Source organism: Pinus tabuliformis, chromosome 9 (genome assembly GCF_031772625.1).
Source record: "Pinus tabuliformis cultivar Carrire ecotype Pingquan chromosome 9, CPIR1, whole genome shotgun sequence".
In the NCBI taxonomy this organism is placed as follows: domain Eukaryota; kingdom Viridiplantae; phylum Streptophyta; class Pinopsida; order Pinales; family Pinaceae; genus Pinus; species Pinus tabuliformis.
In genome coordinates, this window is record NC_142307.1 from 754994361 (window position 1) to 755011448 (window position 17088).

The following is a 17088-nucleotide window of genomic DNA, read 5'->3' on the forward strand; positions in this document are numbered from 1 at the left end:
CCACATATAATCCAACACTTTTACGTAGAAAATACCAAGGAAATGAACACTTATTAATGAATGTAAAATCCAACCTGGTATGGGACTACCATGTTCTATCTGACCATAGATTGGGTGAGTTAAATCTCTCTTTAGCCAATCGCTCCCTACCATATTCCAAGCATGAATGTGGGACTCAAACCAAGAGAACCAACTTGGGCTTCCCGAGGCTAAACCACCTCACCCTCATTAATAGAATCAAGCTTTACTACAATCCTCACTGGATCACTAGGCCATAAACAAGCATGGATGCAACTGGATTTCTCAACCTACCCCATGAAGAATTTTCATGTCTCCTAGTGTCTAGGTGTAACAACCGTCATGAAAATTCCATGTAATAAAAGTTAATAAAGGAAAAATAATAACCATGGTTTATGGGACACTTATTCCAAGTTGAATGTTGGGCAAGACATCCTAGTGTGGGTGTTCATTTGGTTGTTAGTGGCTAAGGAAATTGGCAAAGACAATGGATAATGCTTTGGAAAGGAAAAATGGCATTTTTGACACATTTATTTATGAAAATAATGGAAATTTGGAGAAAAGGGAGGTGAAAGGTCAGAGGTTTCATGTGAGGAGGAAATTGAAGGAAAATAATGAAAAATGAAGAAAATATAGGCCTCATTCATAAAAAGGCTCCAATGGATCAGTTGGTAACCTTTTGTCATTTCATCATTGGAGCTCTCTCATTATTCTCTCTTTCTCTCATACTCTTGGATACTTAGATTTTTCTTGGAGAACTCTTAGAGGGTGTGGCATACTTAGATTTTTGGACCAAGAGGGCAAAGGAAGAGTAGGAAAGCATAAGAGCACATCAAGATCAACAACTACAACAAGAGTTTCTTGCAGGTACTGAGTTGCATGTATGCTTTCCTCACTAGTATTGGCATGCATGACATATGCATGTGGTTTGTTGGTTGTGATCTCTCATTGGTATGGAGGATGGCCGGGATTGAAATTGGATTGCCTAAACTTGCCATTTCCTTGATAGCCATGGAAATTGTTGGTTATTTTCATTGTTTTGTTTTGGTTGGTTCTCATGTCTCCTTAGATTGGGTTGACTTATTAGTCCTAGAGCCTTGGTTGGAAAAATGCTCTGGAGCCTTATAATAGCTTGGGTTGATTTACTAGTCATGTAGCCTTGGTTGGACAAATTCTCTGGAGCCGTTGGTGGGTTGAGTTACCAGTCCTGGAGCCTTGGTTGGACAAATTCTCTGGAGCCCTTGGTGGGTTGAGTTACTGGTCCTGGAGCCCTGGTTGGACAAATTCTCTAGAGCCCTGGAAGGCTTGGATAAAGACCGATTTGATGATGGTTTTGTGATGTATGACCATGAGGTGGAGTCATTTTTTCATGTATGACCGTGAGATGGAGTCATTTTTTGGTGGATGGCATTTGGAAGCCCTGGATGCTTTTGGATTGATGTGTTTCATGAGATCCCACATTCATGCTTGGAATATGGGATAGGGTGTGAATGGCTATAGAAAGATTTGGCTCAGCCATTCTATGGTTGGCTGGAATGTGGAAGTCCCATCCCGGGTTTGGATTTTGCATAAGCAATATGAGGTTATTTCTAATTGTATTTCTATGAGTATTATAATAGTTTATATGTGGATTGTATAACTTTGATTTAATTGGTATTTATGTTGTTGTTATGCTGGTTATATGTATGTTTTATGACAGTAGCTATGTATGGATCTCATCATATTTTTACTTGTAAATGAATGAACAATGTATCTATGACCTAATGGATAAAATAGAAGTTGATGTTTTGAGATGTCAATTTTTCTTAGTGATTCTCAGCTAAGTATGAGACGCGTATGCTCATATCTTTTATTTACACCTATAGATTACATATTCATGATATGTTTGATGAAATTCCTGTCATGGCTAGTAGAGCACAAATCAAGGTCTCATTCAAGTGATTGCATTTATACTATCATTTCCTTATTACTTTATTGTTATGAAGATGTCATTCTATTCTAGGAAGTGACTTGGGCTCTGGGCCTGAAAAAGTGGCTCGAATCTTGGGGACACTCACACAACATTATGCAAAAAATGTCCCTGGATGTTGGCTTACAGGCCTATGAGAGCATCTAGAGGTCCCTAGACGCTGGGATGCCCATAGCATGAGAGTGTCGAGAGGTGAAGTGGTCCAAAACCTCAGTGGGACCTAGGGTTGGTTGGAAGAAAGGTCAGATTTATTCTTGAGGGTCCTAATACTGATGTTGAATGTTTGTATGGTGTGTTTCTGTCGCTTCCACTTCCTTAACATGACTTAGGAGGTTGAATAATATCATAGTGACCTCTCATCGCATGTTTACCCTGGTTGCTTCGGTAGATGTGGGAGGAGGGTGTTACACTAGGCTTTACTGCAATCCACATTCCGATCCAAGGATCACTATGATATAATCGAGACACCACCTACTAGGATTTACTGTATATGCGCCATTCACCAGCAAGGATTCTTAGGCATGATCAAGGGCAACCACCTCAAGGATTTACTCTATATCTAGCTATTCACCAATTGAGGATTCCTAGGCCCACTGAGGCACATAATATTTGGTTTTACCACAACCCACAATCTACTTCAAGTGTCACTAGGCTAGTGGCTTTACTGCAATCCAGAGTCTGTTTCAAGGATGACTAGGCCATGTGTTCTTTCATTCAAAGATCCACCTCAGTTAGCTTTGAATCCATCTAGAAATCTAGCTCAACCAAAACATGAGAACCCTATCACACCATGGCTATCTAGAGATGGAAAGGCAAGGTTGAAGAAAATTATCACACCTAGCAAAACCCATGCCCATGACAACAAGAGAACCAAGAACAAACATGCATAACCATGCATGCCAAATCTATAAAGGAAATCACACATGCAAATGTATACCTGCAAGTAAACCCATTGTAGTTGCTTGATTATGCTCTTCCTAGCTTGATCTATGCTTCCTCTTTGCCTTCTTTTCCTTTCTTGATCCAATGCTGAAGTGTTAAGAAAAATCTAAGTGTCCAAGAGAGAGAGAGAGAGAGAGAGAGAGAAAAGGGAGAGATATCGAAAACTAAAGTGACGAAAAATTCGTGATCTAATCGTCATAAGTCTTTTTATTAATGTGGCCTCCATTTTCTTAATTTTCCATTATTTTCCTTCGTTTTCCTCTTCAAATGCAACATGTGACCTTTCACCTCCCTTTTCTCCTAATTTCAATTTTTTTCATAAATAAAATGCTAATTAATGCCTCATGCATTTCCAAAGCCTTCGCCATTGCCTTTGTCAATTCCCTTAGTCATTAATAAACCAAGTGAACACACGCACTAGGAGGTTTTTTCCCAACATTTAGCTTGGAATAAGTATCCCATAACCGTGGTTATTCTTTTGCCTTTATTAACTTTTATTACATGGAATTTTCACTAGGGTTGTTACATCATCAATGGTCTACAAAGTGGTGAAACCATTATCATAAATTGTGTCTACCTACTAAGGTTCTAGCCATTGTGTGCATAGTTTCCATTTAAAATGCTTGAATCTAGAACCATATGATAAGGTTCAATCACCTACTTTGAATGTATTCCTTTTTGTATATTTATCGTGACACCTTTCCCACTATTATTGAACAATAAAGGTTTGGTGAAATATGATTTGATGAAGTTTTTCGATCTCATTAAGATGTTTCAAGTGATGCTTTTGTGCTTCAATAATATCTAGACCCACTCGTAAAGTAGTTCATAATGTTTGGATTTGAAATTTATTATGAAAAACAACACTTTTACAATAAAAAAGTTCACAATGGGTGAAGCATGTGATGTTTCTCCATGTGGTTTATTCAAACCAAAGGACTTACGGAATTCTGGTATCCCAATCATGGTGTTGAGTTTGCATGGTCTTTGTTAAAATATACGCTAACACTTTTTCAATGCTCTTCACCTATTCATTGGTTTATGGGTTGCAAGGTGACATGGTCTTATGCTGAATATAATATTCCTTTGTAAGATTCTCAGTATGTTGGGAGGTAAACTATGTTTATCCGTCAATGAATTTTTTTCACAATGTACTGAAAATGAATGAATATTTCCTCAGAAAGGAAATGTATTGTAGCTCTCTAAGTGACCTTTGGAAGTGCCTCGACCTCCACCCATTTTGTGACATAACTTGTGTAGACCAATATATGGACCTTCTAATTGAATAAAGAGTTTATTTATCCCATAATGTTTAAGGCCCATTTTTCAAAATACTCTGACAAGTCGATTTTTCAATAACATCTCATCATATTTTGTAGTTTGGTACATTCCTTGATAGCTATCATGGCTCCTCATGTACTTTTTGACATCATTGAAAATATGATCCAAATAGCTAAGATTTGTGGGCCACCCTTTTGTTTTTGAGGAGTCCTTCGCAAGGCTTTTCATGAAAATCTTTTAGGATGTCATAGATTTCATCCTCTTTCATAGAATATCGGATGATCAAATCCAACCCACTGTACAACAGATACCCTTGGAGACAATAATATGTAGCATTTGTTGGATTATGCAATGCCATTCTTTTCGTGAAATGTGGCTTTGAAACTTCCCCGTGACTAAATAATTAGCACTATTTGCATACCAGAATTTGTGAGTACACAATACAAAATGATGTTCACTAGGATACCAATCTTCTAGACAAGAAGTTTGTGACTATATTATCCCTTCTAGGATACTCAATGATGGTCATATGAAACCCTTACAATAAAAATAACCACTTAGTAACTTTGTCATTAATAATTGCCTTTTTCATTAAATAATCGATATTTCAATGCAAGATGTAAAAAAAATAAGATAACCAGTTTTATCATGATAAGTTTATGAATCAAATAAATGAAAATATTTTTTTTCTCTAATGAAGTAAAATGTGTAAGGTTTGTTGTCACAACCATGTTCTAATAATTACATCAAAGGCATCAGTAGAAATGTGAAATTACATAAGCCAATCAGCTCCTCTTTGTTTACGAGCCCTGTAGAGACTGGTTGCTTCAAAAAAATCAAAAGTATGCAGGGATTCATAAGTCTACACAAATTCTCTATGATTAAGAAACAAGCCCTCTAGGCCCTGGTTGCTTCAAAAGAAGTCAAAAGTATACAGGGATTAAGTCTACACAGATTCTCTATGCTTAAGAAACAATGAAAATAAGGAACATACAAGTTTCCTTGAACTAGAGAAACCAGCATGCCTCAACAAACTATGTATATCGTTTTACAGGTTTCGGAATCGGAAGATCCTAGATTAGGTTATTTTTTATCAACTTCACTTTAATATTTGAAGCACAAATATGGTGATGAACTGCTATGGGTGGAGGAATTTTTTTAATTACTCGGAAAGATATTTACCGTAGCATTTTTGTTTAAAATTTAAAAAATATTATAGTTGTTTTAAAAGATTTAATATTGAATAATAAAAAATCATTTTTGTAAACAATTTTAAAGATATTGTAACATATAATAATTCATATATATATAGGGTAAATAATACTTAACATGAAAATTAAATTGTAAAAGCAAGTCCCGTAATGATAGGATCAGTAGAGAGAATTCTTATAGAGGAACCGCCGGACACAAGCTAAACTCTTTTTATAAAAGTTTAAACCACCATATCCAAACTCCAAGGGAAGATTAAAACAAATCATCCGGGAAATGTATTAAAATATGAATTAAATATTTCTCCGTCCAAAAGGATGTAATCTGAAAGATGGTGATGGGATAAAGTATATGTGTGCTTTGTCACATAATTCTTCATATATTCCATCCGATCTGAAAAAGCAAAAAGAAAGCCAATGCAATCTAGGTTATATGTGTGCTTTGTCACATAATTCTTCATATATTCCATCCGATCTGTGAAAAAACAAAAAGAAAGCCAATGCAATCTAGGTTATGTGCGTGCTTTGTCACATAATTCTTCATATATTCCATCCGATCTGTGAAAAAACAAAAATAAAGCCAATGCAATCTAAGTTAAGTAAATCCTACGTGTAACAAACAAATTCTCTCCCAGCATTTTCCAAAGGGCATTGATTTTATTTAAAGGGCACAGATATATAATGCCATTCTTCTCTTTCAGTGAAGCAATATTCCCGTCGGCAACTATCCAAGCGCTTTAAAAAATCCTTAACCTTAAAGATAATAAAAGATTGTCTATTGTTATCCACAAGGATGTGATCTCCATTCTCCAACCTCACTCTATCCACGCTTAGGAATAGATCAGTAAAGTAGATACAATGGTTCTGGATAATTATGTATCACCTGGCGACCACTCAAATGCTCTTTCTAGATTCCCATTTGCTTTGACCTTCTTTGTCGTTTGACGGTGGAATGAAATAACTTTGAAATCGTGGGGCGTTGCAGGAGGATGCTATCTACAATACTCAAGTCTATCCGCATAACTTCATCCGAGCCATTGAAGATCTATTTAAGGAACACGATCTTCCATTGAAGATCTATTTAAGGAACACGATCTTCCCCTTCAATACCAGCGCCATTCCATTTAATCTCGCAACCTTGCACTTCATTCCATATTATCAGCATAATAGCCATTTCTGTTAATATAAAGTGCCTCTCTACGTGTTGCATTCAGCCGGGTATCTTCTCCTCTACCAAAATTCAACATATTTGATCTTGTTTATAGATTATCTTATTAGATGGTTCTTACGTTTGTATTGAGTTTCTTTAAACTCAACCAGTATTTAGTACGTTATTCTTGTTTCCTTTCGTTTGCATGGAAATGAATAAATTAGAATGAGAATGGTTGAATATATATCTTGCAGAGTGATCGATTATGGCACCGAATGATCAGAATCGACTAGTGAAAGACCAGAGGCCTCGATATGACTGCCTTCTGTTTGGTAAGCATCACCGTTTTCTCTGTCTTTTTCATTTCTCCTTTTTCGATTGGTATCGAACTACTGCTGTATCCATTCGTTTCTGATTCCAATCTGCTGTTTAGATCTGGATGACACATTATATCCGTTGAGTTCCGGAATTGCTGCTGCATGCACCAAAAACATCGCAGGTAATCTTGTTGGACTCAAATAGTAGTTTTCGATTTTAATTTAAGCCATCTCTGAAATTCGGCTTGACGTTGGGAAGCTTGAGGTTGCACATATAAATTTCCAAGATTCTATTGGATGCCATTTATATGAATTTTGAATACCCATCTTCGAGCTTTGCAACATGAAGGTGACCTGGACTAGCATTCACATTTAGTATACCCACTTTAAGATGCAATTATGATTTCTCCTTTGGAATTGACGGGACTTTTGACATTTGAACTCTGCGTGAGATCTGGTTGTTTCTATTACAGATTATGCGAATCAAAAGCTTGGCATTGAAAAAAATAGAATCCCAGACATGTTTAAGGAACTGTATACAACTTATGGCACATCCATGGCTGGACTCAGGGTAAGCATTCAATCTTTTTTGTTTGGTGGAATTCAGCATTGCATTTCAACTTTCAAGGTTAAAATAACTATTTCTGGGACTGGGTAACTTCTGTAGTCGACTGCTGAGCCGTTCCGCAACACTGTACCAGTAACAGATTTAGCAAATAGCATAAGAATGAAATTATGAGCTGCATTCACCAGACCGTTCTTCATTCTGAGAAACTGACATATACTTTCCATAATTATTCCATTGTCTTCTATGATTTGCCCATGCGAATTGGTCCATTGGTCACCACATCACCAAGAGACATATATCAAAATCTTCAGACCAAAACATTGTTTCTCATCTGATTTGTTCAGGGTCATGGCTGGGGATTCCATTTCAATTGGGATCTACTTTCTCCACATTCAAGAATTAATTGCTTTTTTGACCCTGTCGTTCGATCTATGCAGGCGGAAGGCTATGAATTTGACTACGACGATTACCACAGGTATTTAAGAAATCTTATCTCTTGTTTGTCCTACTAATCTTTAAAAAGAAATAATAGTAACAATGATTTTACTTTCATTCTTTACTTTTATTGCAATACAATTGATTGCTTCTGGCAAGAAGAGCTATCGTGCTTAGTCCAAAACAAATATTTCTTCTACAGTTTTGTTCATGGAAGACTTCCATACGAGAATCTTAAACCAGACCGTATACTGAAGAATTTGTTATTAAGCATGCCACAAAGGAAAATTGTAAGTATATATCGTTGGCCTTCCATTTCTTTATATGATTGTAATACATGGTGAAGGCATCCTGAGATTTTGGGAAATTTTTAAAATATACTTCTTATGTGAAACAGATATTTACGAATGGTGACAGAGTTCATGCCACAGAGGTCCTTAACAGGGTGGGGTTGAGAGATTGCTTTGAAACCATAATATGCTTTGAGACACTTAACCCTCCTTCACGCAGTACTGGAAACAACAATAAAACCGCTGCTAACTCTACGACAGCGAAGAGTCCCATTGTTTGCAAGCCGTCAAAAGAGGCCATAAGGCACGCTCTTCGAGTTGCAAAGGCTGATCCACAAAGAACGGTATGGTGCCCAAAAGGCTTTGATAGCCATGTCCAGTCAGTTATATCATTCTTTTCCTAACGCAATGAATTATATGTTTATCAAAAAGCAGTATAAATACATATCGAGATGAGTATATATTGATGTCTAATAAAGATTTGTATATACTGGTGTCATATTTTGTTAGTATAATCGGATTTTTAGGGTTTTCTTATATTTGCCTATTAGGAGGAACCATGAGGAATCATGTCAAGGGCGGTTATTATTTAAGTGAAATGTCATTTTGATGACCTCGGTACTTTTACATCACGATTCTTAACCCATAAATTTTTATTACACATTATAAATACACCAATAAACCAAAAAAATAATTAACAAATATTAATAGCATATACGATAAAATAAAATAGTCATACTGACTTTTCTTTTTCCTTCACAGGAGAGAGTATTGAGGTGAGTATTTTCGTTGTTTGCTCCAAGTTGAGTATTTATATCTTTTTTAGAAATGGCCATCTAGTCAGCCAAATCTGATCTAAATGCAGAAACTTTTTCCAATGTAATTGGCTTCATTGTCTTTCGAAGAATTCTATTACTGCTGGATTTCAAGGGAGAGATGTCCGTTAGTGTAGTGACATCCTCCATAGCTCATAATCATCTACTTATCTCCCTTTTCAACAAGACAAAGAGGATATTGCACCCGGCGGTAATTTAGTCCCAAAACATAGAGCTGATGTTTTGTGGCATGGCATTGCAACAAGAAAGAGATTCCTGTTCGGTTCATCATATCTTTTACATACTTCCTAATCATCCACTAATCTTTAGATAGGGTGCCTTAAAAGGAGGAGCTGCACAGAGAATATTTTACTATGAAGTCTTAAAACAACTTGGCAACATTGCATATCCACATCATAAACCATGCAGTTTTCTTTACATTATACAGTGCCTTTTGTAAGAGCTGTGTCTAAATCTCTTTTGTTCTCTTGCAGATCTTTTTTGATGACAGTCCCCGAAATATAGCAGCAGGAAAGCGTGAAGGCCTGCATACTGTATTGGTAAGACAATTTGATTCTAATTGGGATCTGATGCTTTTTGCAAGAAGTCGTAGCTGGTCCAATTTTGTTCCATTATTAATATTATGCCTTCACTGTCAATAGGTGGGCACTTCAGTCCGAACAGAGGGAGCGGATTTTGCCTTGGAAAGTATTCACAACGTTAGGGAAGCTTTGCCTGAGATATGGGAAAAAGATGGAGAGAACTCCAAAAATGTTCGGCTGTCAAGAGGAGCAACTACAGCTATTGAAACTGTTGTCACTGCATAAGCTATCAATGAGGGAGCGGGGAACCATGAAAACCAATTGGAACATTGCCTCTCCCTAGGGGAAACTCCTTCTATCTGTAACCTTGTTATTAAGTTGCATAAATGATTTCGAAAATCTTTTAATGAATGCTTTAGCGATATAAGCTCTGAATAAATTGATCAATATATCAGACAATCGAAACTGTTTATATATAACACTCTCTCCTTTTACGTTATCTCTATTTCTGCCTTTGCCTTCTCCTATTTTAGAACGGCTCTATTAAAAGTTAATATTACACCGGGATTTGCATAAACATCAAGACATTTTGAATGGTTTTGATCATTTAATTAGTGCGAGGAAAACGGATTTCGATGTATAATTGCAGTACCTTCATCAAGATGACTGGCATATACTGCGGAGCTCCGTGTTTTGCAATGATTAGATTATACTTATCATTTCAAATGTGTGTGGTAATTAGTATTTGCCTTCTCATATTTCGTAACCCTTAAGAAAGGAAACACAAGCAATGCGACTTAGGGCTGATGGTAAATCGGAACAAAACGATGACGTTTGAGAAACAAAAGCAAATTGAGGAATAGGGAAGCAATATATTCTTATATAGAAAAGGTAGCTGGATTTGGAAAAGAAATTGTTTATAAATTGATTTTCTAAAGAAATAGGTGGATGGGGCTTTCACATTGGAAGGACTTTATAAAGGCAATATGGTAGGTTTGGATGGGTTTCTTATGGATTTCTACATTGAATTTTTTAATATTTTAAGGCAGGATTTATTAAAGCTAGAAGTTTCGTATTTGTAGTCAAATGTTAGTAATATTAAGTGCCACTTTGATTGTACTCAATCCTAAATCAGATAATCCTTCTCTTTCTAACAACATTTATAAAATCGTGTCTAATATTATATCATTCACTTTAGGACATTTTCTTTGACTACATTTCCTTAGCTTCTTGAAGGATAAGGAAATACCTGAAGCTATTATCCTAACTTATGATGGTCTTCAATCCATTTTCCCTAGCAACCAAAAGGCTGTCATACATTTATAAAATCCTGTCTAATACTATATCGCATTCGCTCTAGGACATCTTCTTTGACTACGTTTCCTTCGCTTCTTCAAGGATAAGAAAATACCTGAAGCTATTATCCTAGATAAAAAAATACCCGAAGCTATTATCCTAACTTAGGATGGTTTTCAATCCATTTTCCCTAGCAACCGAAAAGATCTCACTTATAAGGATGACATAAAGTGACACACATTGTGTCATTCACTTTTCATATAAAAAACATGACAAAACCAGGCTAGAAAATGGAAAAGGGACTTTGACTAGGATGTCTTGTTTTTCCCCTCTTTTTCTTCCTAATTGTGGAATTCCATAGAAGATTAATAAAAGGAGTGTTGAGAAATGGAAAACTGAAACGTATTGTACTTAGACCCATTCCGTAGATTTCACACTCCTTACATTCCACACTTATTGTTGGTATTTGATATATTAATATTCTATGAAGGAAATAGTAGATGTGGTGTTCATTTTGATGCGCTTTGTAGCACTTTTTCCACGACCATAAGAATGTTCGTAAAAAATCCAAATCCTCTCTATTTTCTTGGGGTCTATAAGAAGTTGAAAACACTATTTTCTCTCTTCATATATGGATATATAGGGTTTGGTTTCAATAACTTGGGGGTTATCCGAAAAGCAAACGTTTATCGAAAAAATGAAAGGTGTTTTCTCCTTGCCATGTTGGAGAAGTGCATGTCTAGTCCAATGGTTATGTAATCAATGGTTATATAATCAAGTTCAATTACTTACAATGAAATTTTAGAAGTTATTATCCCAATATGTTGGGCCTCACATGCACAGATACTAAAATACAACACTACTATACTAAGGGCATTTTTGAGACATTTTTTAAAGACAAAAGAAATATTTTTTCTCAAAAAATCATTTTTTATTTTAGTTATTTTACATTAAAATTAATATCAATTGATTTGTCTTAAATATAAACTTTAAGACAAAAATAGGTTGAGACAAAAATATTTTAAGACAAAACTTTATATTTAAGACAAAAATAGTTTAAGACAAAAATATTTTAAGACAAAAGTAGTTTGAGACAAAAATATTTTAAGACAAAAGTTTATATTTAAGACAAAAATAATTCAAGACGAAAATATTTTGAGACAAAACTTTATATTTAAGACAAAAGTAGTTTGAGACAGAAATTTAAAGACAAAACTTTATATTTAAGACAAAAATAGTTTAAGACAAAATTATTTTAAGACAAAAACAATTTAAGACAAAATTATTTTAAAACAAAACTTTATATTTAAGACAAAAGCATTTTGAGACAAAAATATTTTAAGACAAAATTTTATATTTAATACAATGACCACTTTAGATCAAACCTATGTTTAATACAATATTTCACTTCGAATGAAAATGGAGGGCAATGCTGAGTTTTAGGGTGATATGCACGTGCGTTCTGAACTGGAGCTCCCGCACCCCTGCTTCCTCGGCCCCTGCGGCCCTCCGCAGGCCCCCTTCCTGGCAGCCCCTACTGTTGGGCTCTCAATTCTTCTCGGCATCCCCGCAATCGGGCTCTGCCTCCCTCCTCCAGCACGTGCTACTGCTGGCACAGCGTTCGCGTCTGGGTTTTGCGATCGTAGAGGAGCGTAGCCACCGCCATGAGTGCGCTTGGGGGTGGGGAGCCGTCTCCCACCCCACCAATCTCTTCAGAAGAAGCATTTAGAAGATTGCTCTTGTAGAAAGGGAAGAAACGTTTGATTCCAGAAGTCCCGAAATTCATCAAAAAACTAGAGGAAATTCCTGAGATCGCCCTGCCATAAGACCAACCGATAAAAATTGCCATAGCCTTGGCTGACAGAGGGTTGGTAGGACAATTTATGGGACGCTGGCCCTCTACAAAAACAACAAATGACTGGATCCAATGCAACTAGAGGCCCCAGCTGGAAAACAATGTGATCTGCTATGTTGTTGGAAGAGAGTATTTCATTTTCCAGTTCACCTCCAAAGAAGATCGAGATTTGGTTTTCAGAAATGGTCTGTATTTTATCAGAAATCAGGGTTTGTATCTTAATAAGTGGACCCTCGACTTCGATCCCTTAATCGATACCCCTAAAGAGGTCCCAGTCTGGGTCTGGCTTCCCAATCTTCCGATCCATTGCTGGAGCTATCACACCTTGCAGAAGATTGGAAATGGTCTAGGCCATTTCATTGACAAAGCAGATAACAAGGGCCAATATACCTGCGCAAGAATCTATGTGGAAGTCGATCTGGAAGCTGGACTGCCCGAAGCGGTAAAACTTACAGTCGGAGAATGGCATCATTATCAAAAATTGGATTATGAGCAACTGCCTTTCAAATGCAGAACTTGTCACGAACACAAACACTTCCAACGAAATTTCCCAAAAGCTCCAACCGGGGACAAAGTGGACGAAGAAGGATGGAAAGAAATCAAAAAGGGCAAGGCAGTCCCAAAACTAACTGAGAAGAAAAATTCAGGGCCATTAGTGAAGCCCCAGCCTAAACCAAAAGCCAAAGAAGTTCCAAAAGAGGGTTCTTCCTCTAGGGTAAAGACATATGCCATTGGAACCCAACAGGAACCAGAAGACCCATCAAAGAAAGTGAAATAAGCAGAGGCAAAGTCAACTCTTCCTCCATCAGAGGATGAACAAGGGGAAAAATAAGAAAACGAGGAGCGCATCAGTCTGGGCTCCGATTCTGAGGGAGATTCAGAAGATGGAGTCTCAGATTCAAACAGCTCACAAGTCACTCCTATCAAGTCGGCTAGGGGTCAAAAGTCCAAGAAGAAACAGAGAGAGGAACAAACTTATCTAGATGTTCTCCAAGGCTCTCAGAAAACTCTCAAAGGAATGATGAATACTAGATCTAGGCGCAAGCATAGTCAGGCTCCAAAAGGAGCCACAACCTTCCAAGCCCGTAAATAATGAAATACATCTCCATGAATTGCAGAGGGTTAGGCAGTAGGTTGAAAGAAGAAGCTCTGAAAGACATTGTAAGGATGTACTCGCCTGAAATCCTTCTCATCCAGGATACAAAACTGGAGGACCTTATACTCCTCCAAGCAAGCAAAGCATTCTGGCATAAAGGCGAAGGGAGAGTAGTCAGCGCCAGAGGCGCCTCTTGAGGGATTGCCTCCTTTTGGGACAACTCCAAATATGATTTGATTCATGAAGAATGTTGCCCCCATTGGCTACTCACTAAGCTCCTCCATTAAGAATCTGACCACCAAGTAAGTATGTTCAATCTTTATGCTCTGATCTTACCATCTAAGAAATTTTTTTTTTGGGACTCACTCCAGTCCTATCTTTTCTTGCACAACCCAGAAAATATTATTATTGCAGGTGATTTGAATGTTACGCTAGTTGCAGAAGAGAAAAAGGGGGGCTCGCTGGTCAGGGACCCAGTTAGAGAATGGGTTGAAGACCTCATTTTAGATTGGGAATTGGAGGATATCAAGCCCACATCTGGGAAATTCACCTGGTCAAACAAAAGGATAGGCCTCAGCCACATTGCTACTCGTCTGGACAGATTTCTAGTCCAATCCTCCTTCTTGACTTGTGGTCTAATGGCCACCTCTAAAATTCTGTTGAACTACACCTCTGACCATAAACCTATTCTGCTTGAGCTCTCCTTGGATGGAAATCTTGGCCCCATTCCCTTTATATTCAGTTCTCTATGGATTCATCAAGAAGGATTCCAGGTGGTGGTCTCCGAGGCCTGGAACTGGCAAGTTCAAGGATCCCCTTTCTTTGTGTGGGAAGAAAAAATGAGGAGACTTGAAAGGGAGCTCAAGGAGTGGGCTAAAAGGTTGAAAACACCCACTGCCAAAAGAAAGGAGATGCATGACAGTTTAGCAGGCCATCAATTAACAATGGAGAATTCTAATGTAACTCAAATCCTTATTCAAAAAGAAGTAGAGCTGCAAAAAGATCTCCATAGAGCAAGCAGGGATGAAGAAGAGTTCTGGAGACAGAAGTCCAAAAATCTTTGGTTACAAGCCGGAGAAAAAAATACAAGGTACTGCCATAAGCAAGCTAAAGCACGCAAGCAGTTCAAAACAGTAAATGAAATTCACTATCAAAACACTGTGGTTAAAGATTCTGAAGGCATAAAGCAAGCAGCCCACTCCTTCTTCAAATATCTTTACGAGCTGCCCTGGAAGACCCTCTTATTGATTCTCAAGCCTATTCGATTGATGTTATTCCTCACTGTGTTCAAGATTCTGACAATATTATGCTCACTACTCCGATCAGTATGAATGAGATTAAAAGAGCTTTGGATTGCATGGATTCGGATAAAGCCCTGGGCCCTAATGGGTTCACTGCAAGGCTCTACCTGACTTGCTGTCCTACAATTAAAAAAGACCTTTAGAGAATGATCCGTAAATCTCAGACCTGCACCAAGATTGGAGGCAATACCAACTCGGCCTTCCTTGCCCTGATTTTGAAAGACAAAGGCGCCACCAATTTTAGTAGATTCAGGCCCATCTCTTTGTGTAATACAAGTTATAAGCTGATTACAAAAATAATAGCCAACTGTATTAAGAAAATTCTGCCGGTCATCATCCCTGAAAACCAAGGAGGATCCATAAAAGGGAGAAAGATTCTTAAGAATATTGTGCTGGTGCAAGAAGCAATTCATTCAAGCTGTCATCGAAAAGAGAAAGGCATGGTGATTAAGCTAGATTTGACAAATGTCTTTGACACAGTGAGACATGATTTCCTATTTTCTGTGATGGATAAATTTGGCTTCTCAAAAGTTCTCATAACTTGGGTGAAAGCCTGCATTGCCTCCTCTTGGATAGTGCCTCTGGTTAATGGTCATTCAACGAAATTTTTCGAGGCCTTGAGGGGGCTAAGACAAGGTTGCCCTTTGTCCCCACTTCTTTATGCCATTCAAGCTTTGGTGCTTAGCTTCCAGCTAGACTACTATCAATAGATCCAAACTTTGCCAGGCCTAGGAATGGCTCACAATGTTAAAGACATAAATCATGCCCAGTTTGCTGATGATACATTATTACTTGGAGGAGCTAGCATAAATTCTGCTAGAACCTTCAAGAAGGAGCTAGACATTTATAGGGAGGTTTCGGGCAGCAAGATTAACTATCTAAAAAGCATGATATATGGCTAGAATTGCTCGATCAAATATTTGAAAGACATATCAAGGCTATTAGAAATGGAAAGAACCCTGACCTGGGAGTCATTTAAGTATCTTGGGATCCCAATCTTCAAATCAAATCCTAATGTAGCTCACTAGATGCCCCTACTAGACAAGCTAAAACTCAGAATACAAGCTTGGGGAGCATCATGGTTGAATAATGCTGGGAAGGTAATCCTTATGAAATCTGTTATCATAAGTCTCCCAGTTTATCAAAACTCCATTCTACTAGCCCCTAAAACCTTTATTAGTAAAGTGGATGGTCTCCTGAGAAGATTTCTGTGGGAGGGAGGGAAAAATAATGAAAGAAGGCTCCATTTAGTTAATTGGGACACTATTAAGAAGCCATTCTTGCAAGGAGGTCTCTAAATGCGAGATCTGGCAGCCCAAAATCTTGCTCTAGTCTCCAAGCTCCTTTGGAACATTGTTTCTGGGAATCCTAGTTGGAGCAAGAGAGTTCTGTGTAAAAGATATTTTCATGGGCAGCATTTGAGGTGCTTGGACCAGCCTCCTAGAATTTCCAAAGGATCACCAGTTTTCAAACTCTGTCTCACAACTTTGAAACTTTTCAGTGATAAGCTTTATTGGATCCAGGCAATGGGAAAAAAATAAAAATTTGGGAAGATTCGATTCTTGGAGATCAGCCCTTGAATTAGATGGCAGAACTGGAAAATATCAGAGGCCAGCATTCTGGAAACCCTTTGGGACATCTCCAATTGGAAAAATGATGCAAAAAGTCTATGGGATGGTTGGAATTTGGGGGAGGTCCCTCATTGGCTAGATGGTGAAGCCAATTTATTGTTGGATTTGCTCCAAGGAAAATCTCCCTTAAAGGCCTCTTCTAAGGACAAAAGAGGGTGGGGTTCTCTTTCATGCTCTTACTCAGCAACAGAAGGTTACAAAAGTATGATGGTTGTCCCTAGTGTCCCCCAAAGCCAACCCATTGGAAATTTATTTGGTCTTTTCCTGCTCTCCCCAAAATTGACTTCTTTTTCTAGACTCTGGCGCATAAAAGTATCCTCACTAGAGATAACCTAAAGAAGCGTGGAATGGAAGGTCCCTCCAGGTGCCCTCTT

General features: G+C 37.7%; 1 protein-coding gene across 1 annotated transcript; it reads left to right on the plus strand.

The window, feature by feature from the left end:
- The first annotated feature begins 6455 nt into the window (after positions 1-6455).
- LOC149150894 (uncharacterized protein C24B11.05-like) lies at positions 6456-10023 on the plus strand. The gene is made up of 9 exons (XM_089439691.1): positions 6456-6636; positions 6823-6900; positions 7002-7067; positions 7359-7456; positions 7891-7928; positions 8091-8178; positions 8286-8522; positions 9488-9553; positions 9656-10023. Exons 2-9 carry the CDS (start codon positions 6834-6836, stop codon positions 9818-9820), a joined length of 825 nt encoding a protein of 274 aa, XP_089295817.1. The 5' UTR covers positions 6456-6636; positions 6823-6833; the 3' UTR covers positions 9821-10023.
- The last annotated feature ends 7065 nt before the right edge of the window (positions 10024-17088 follow it).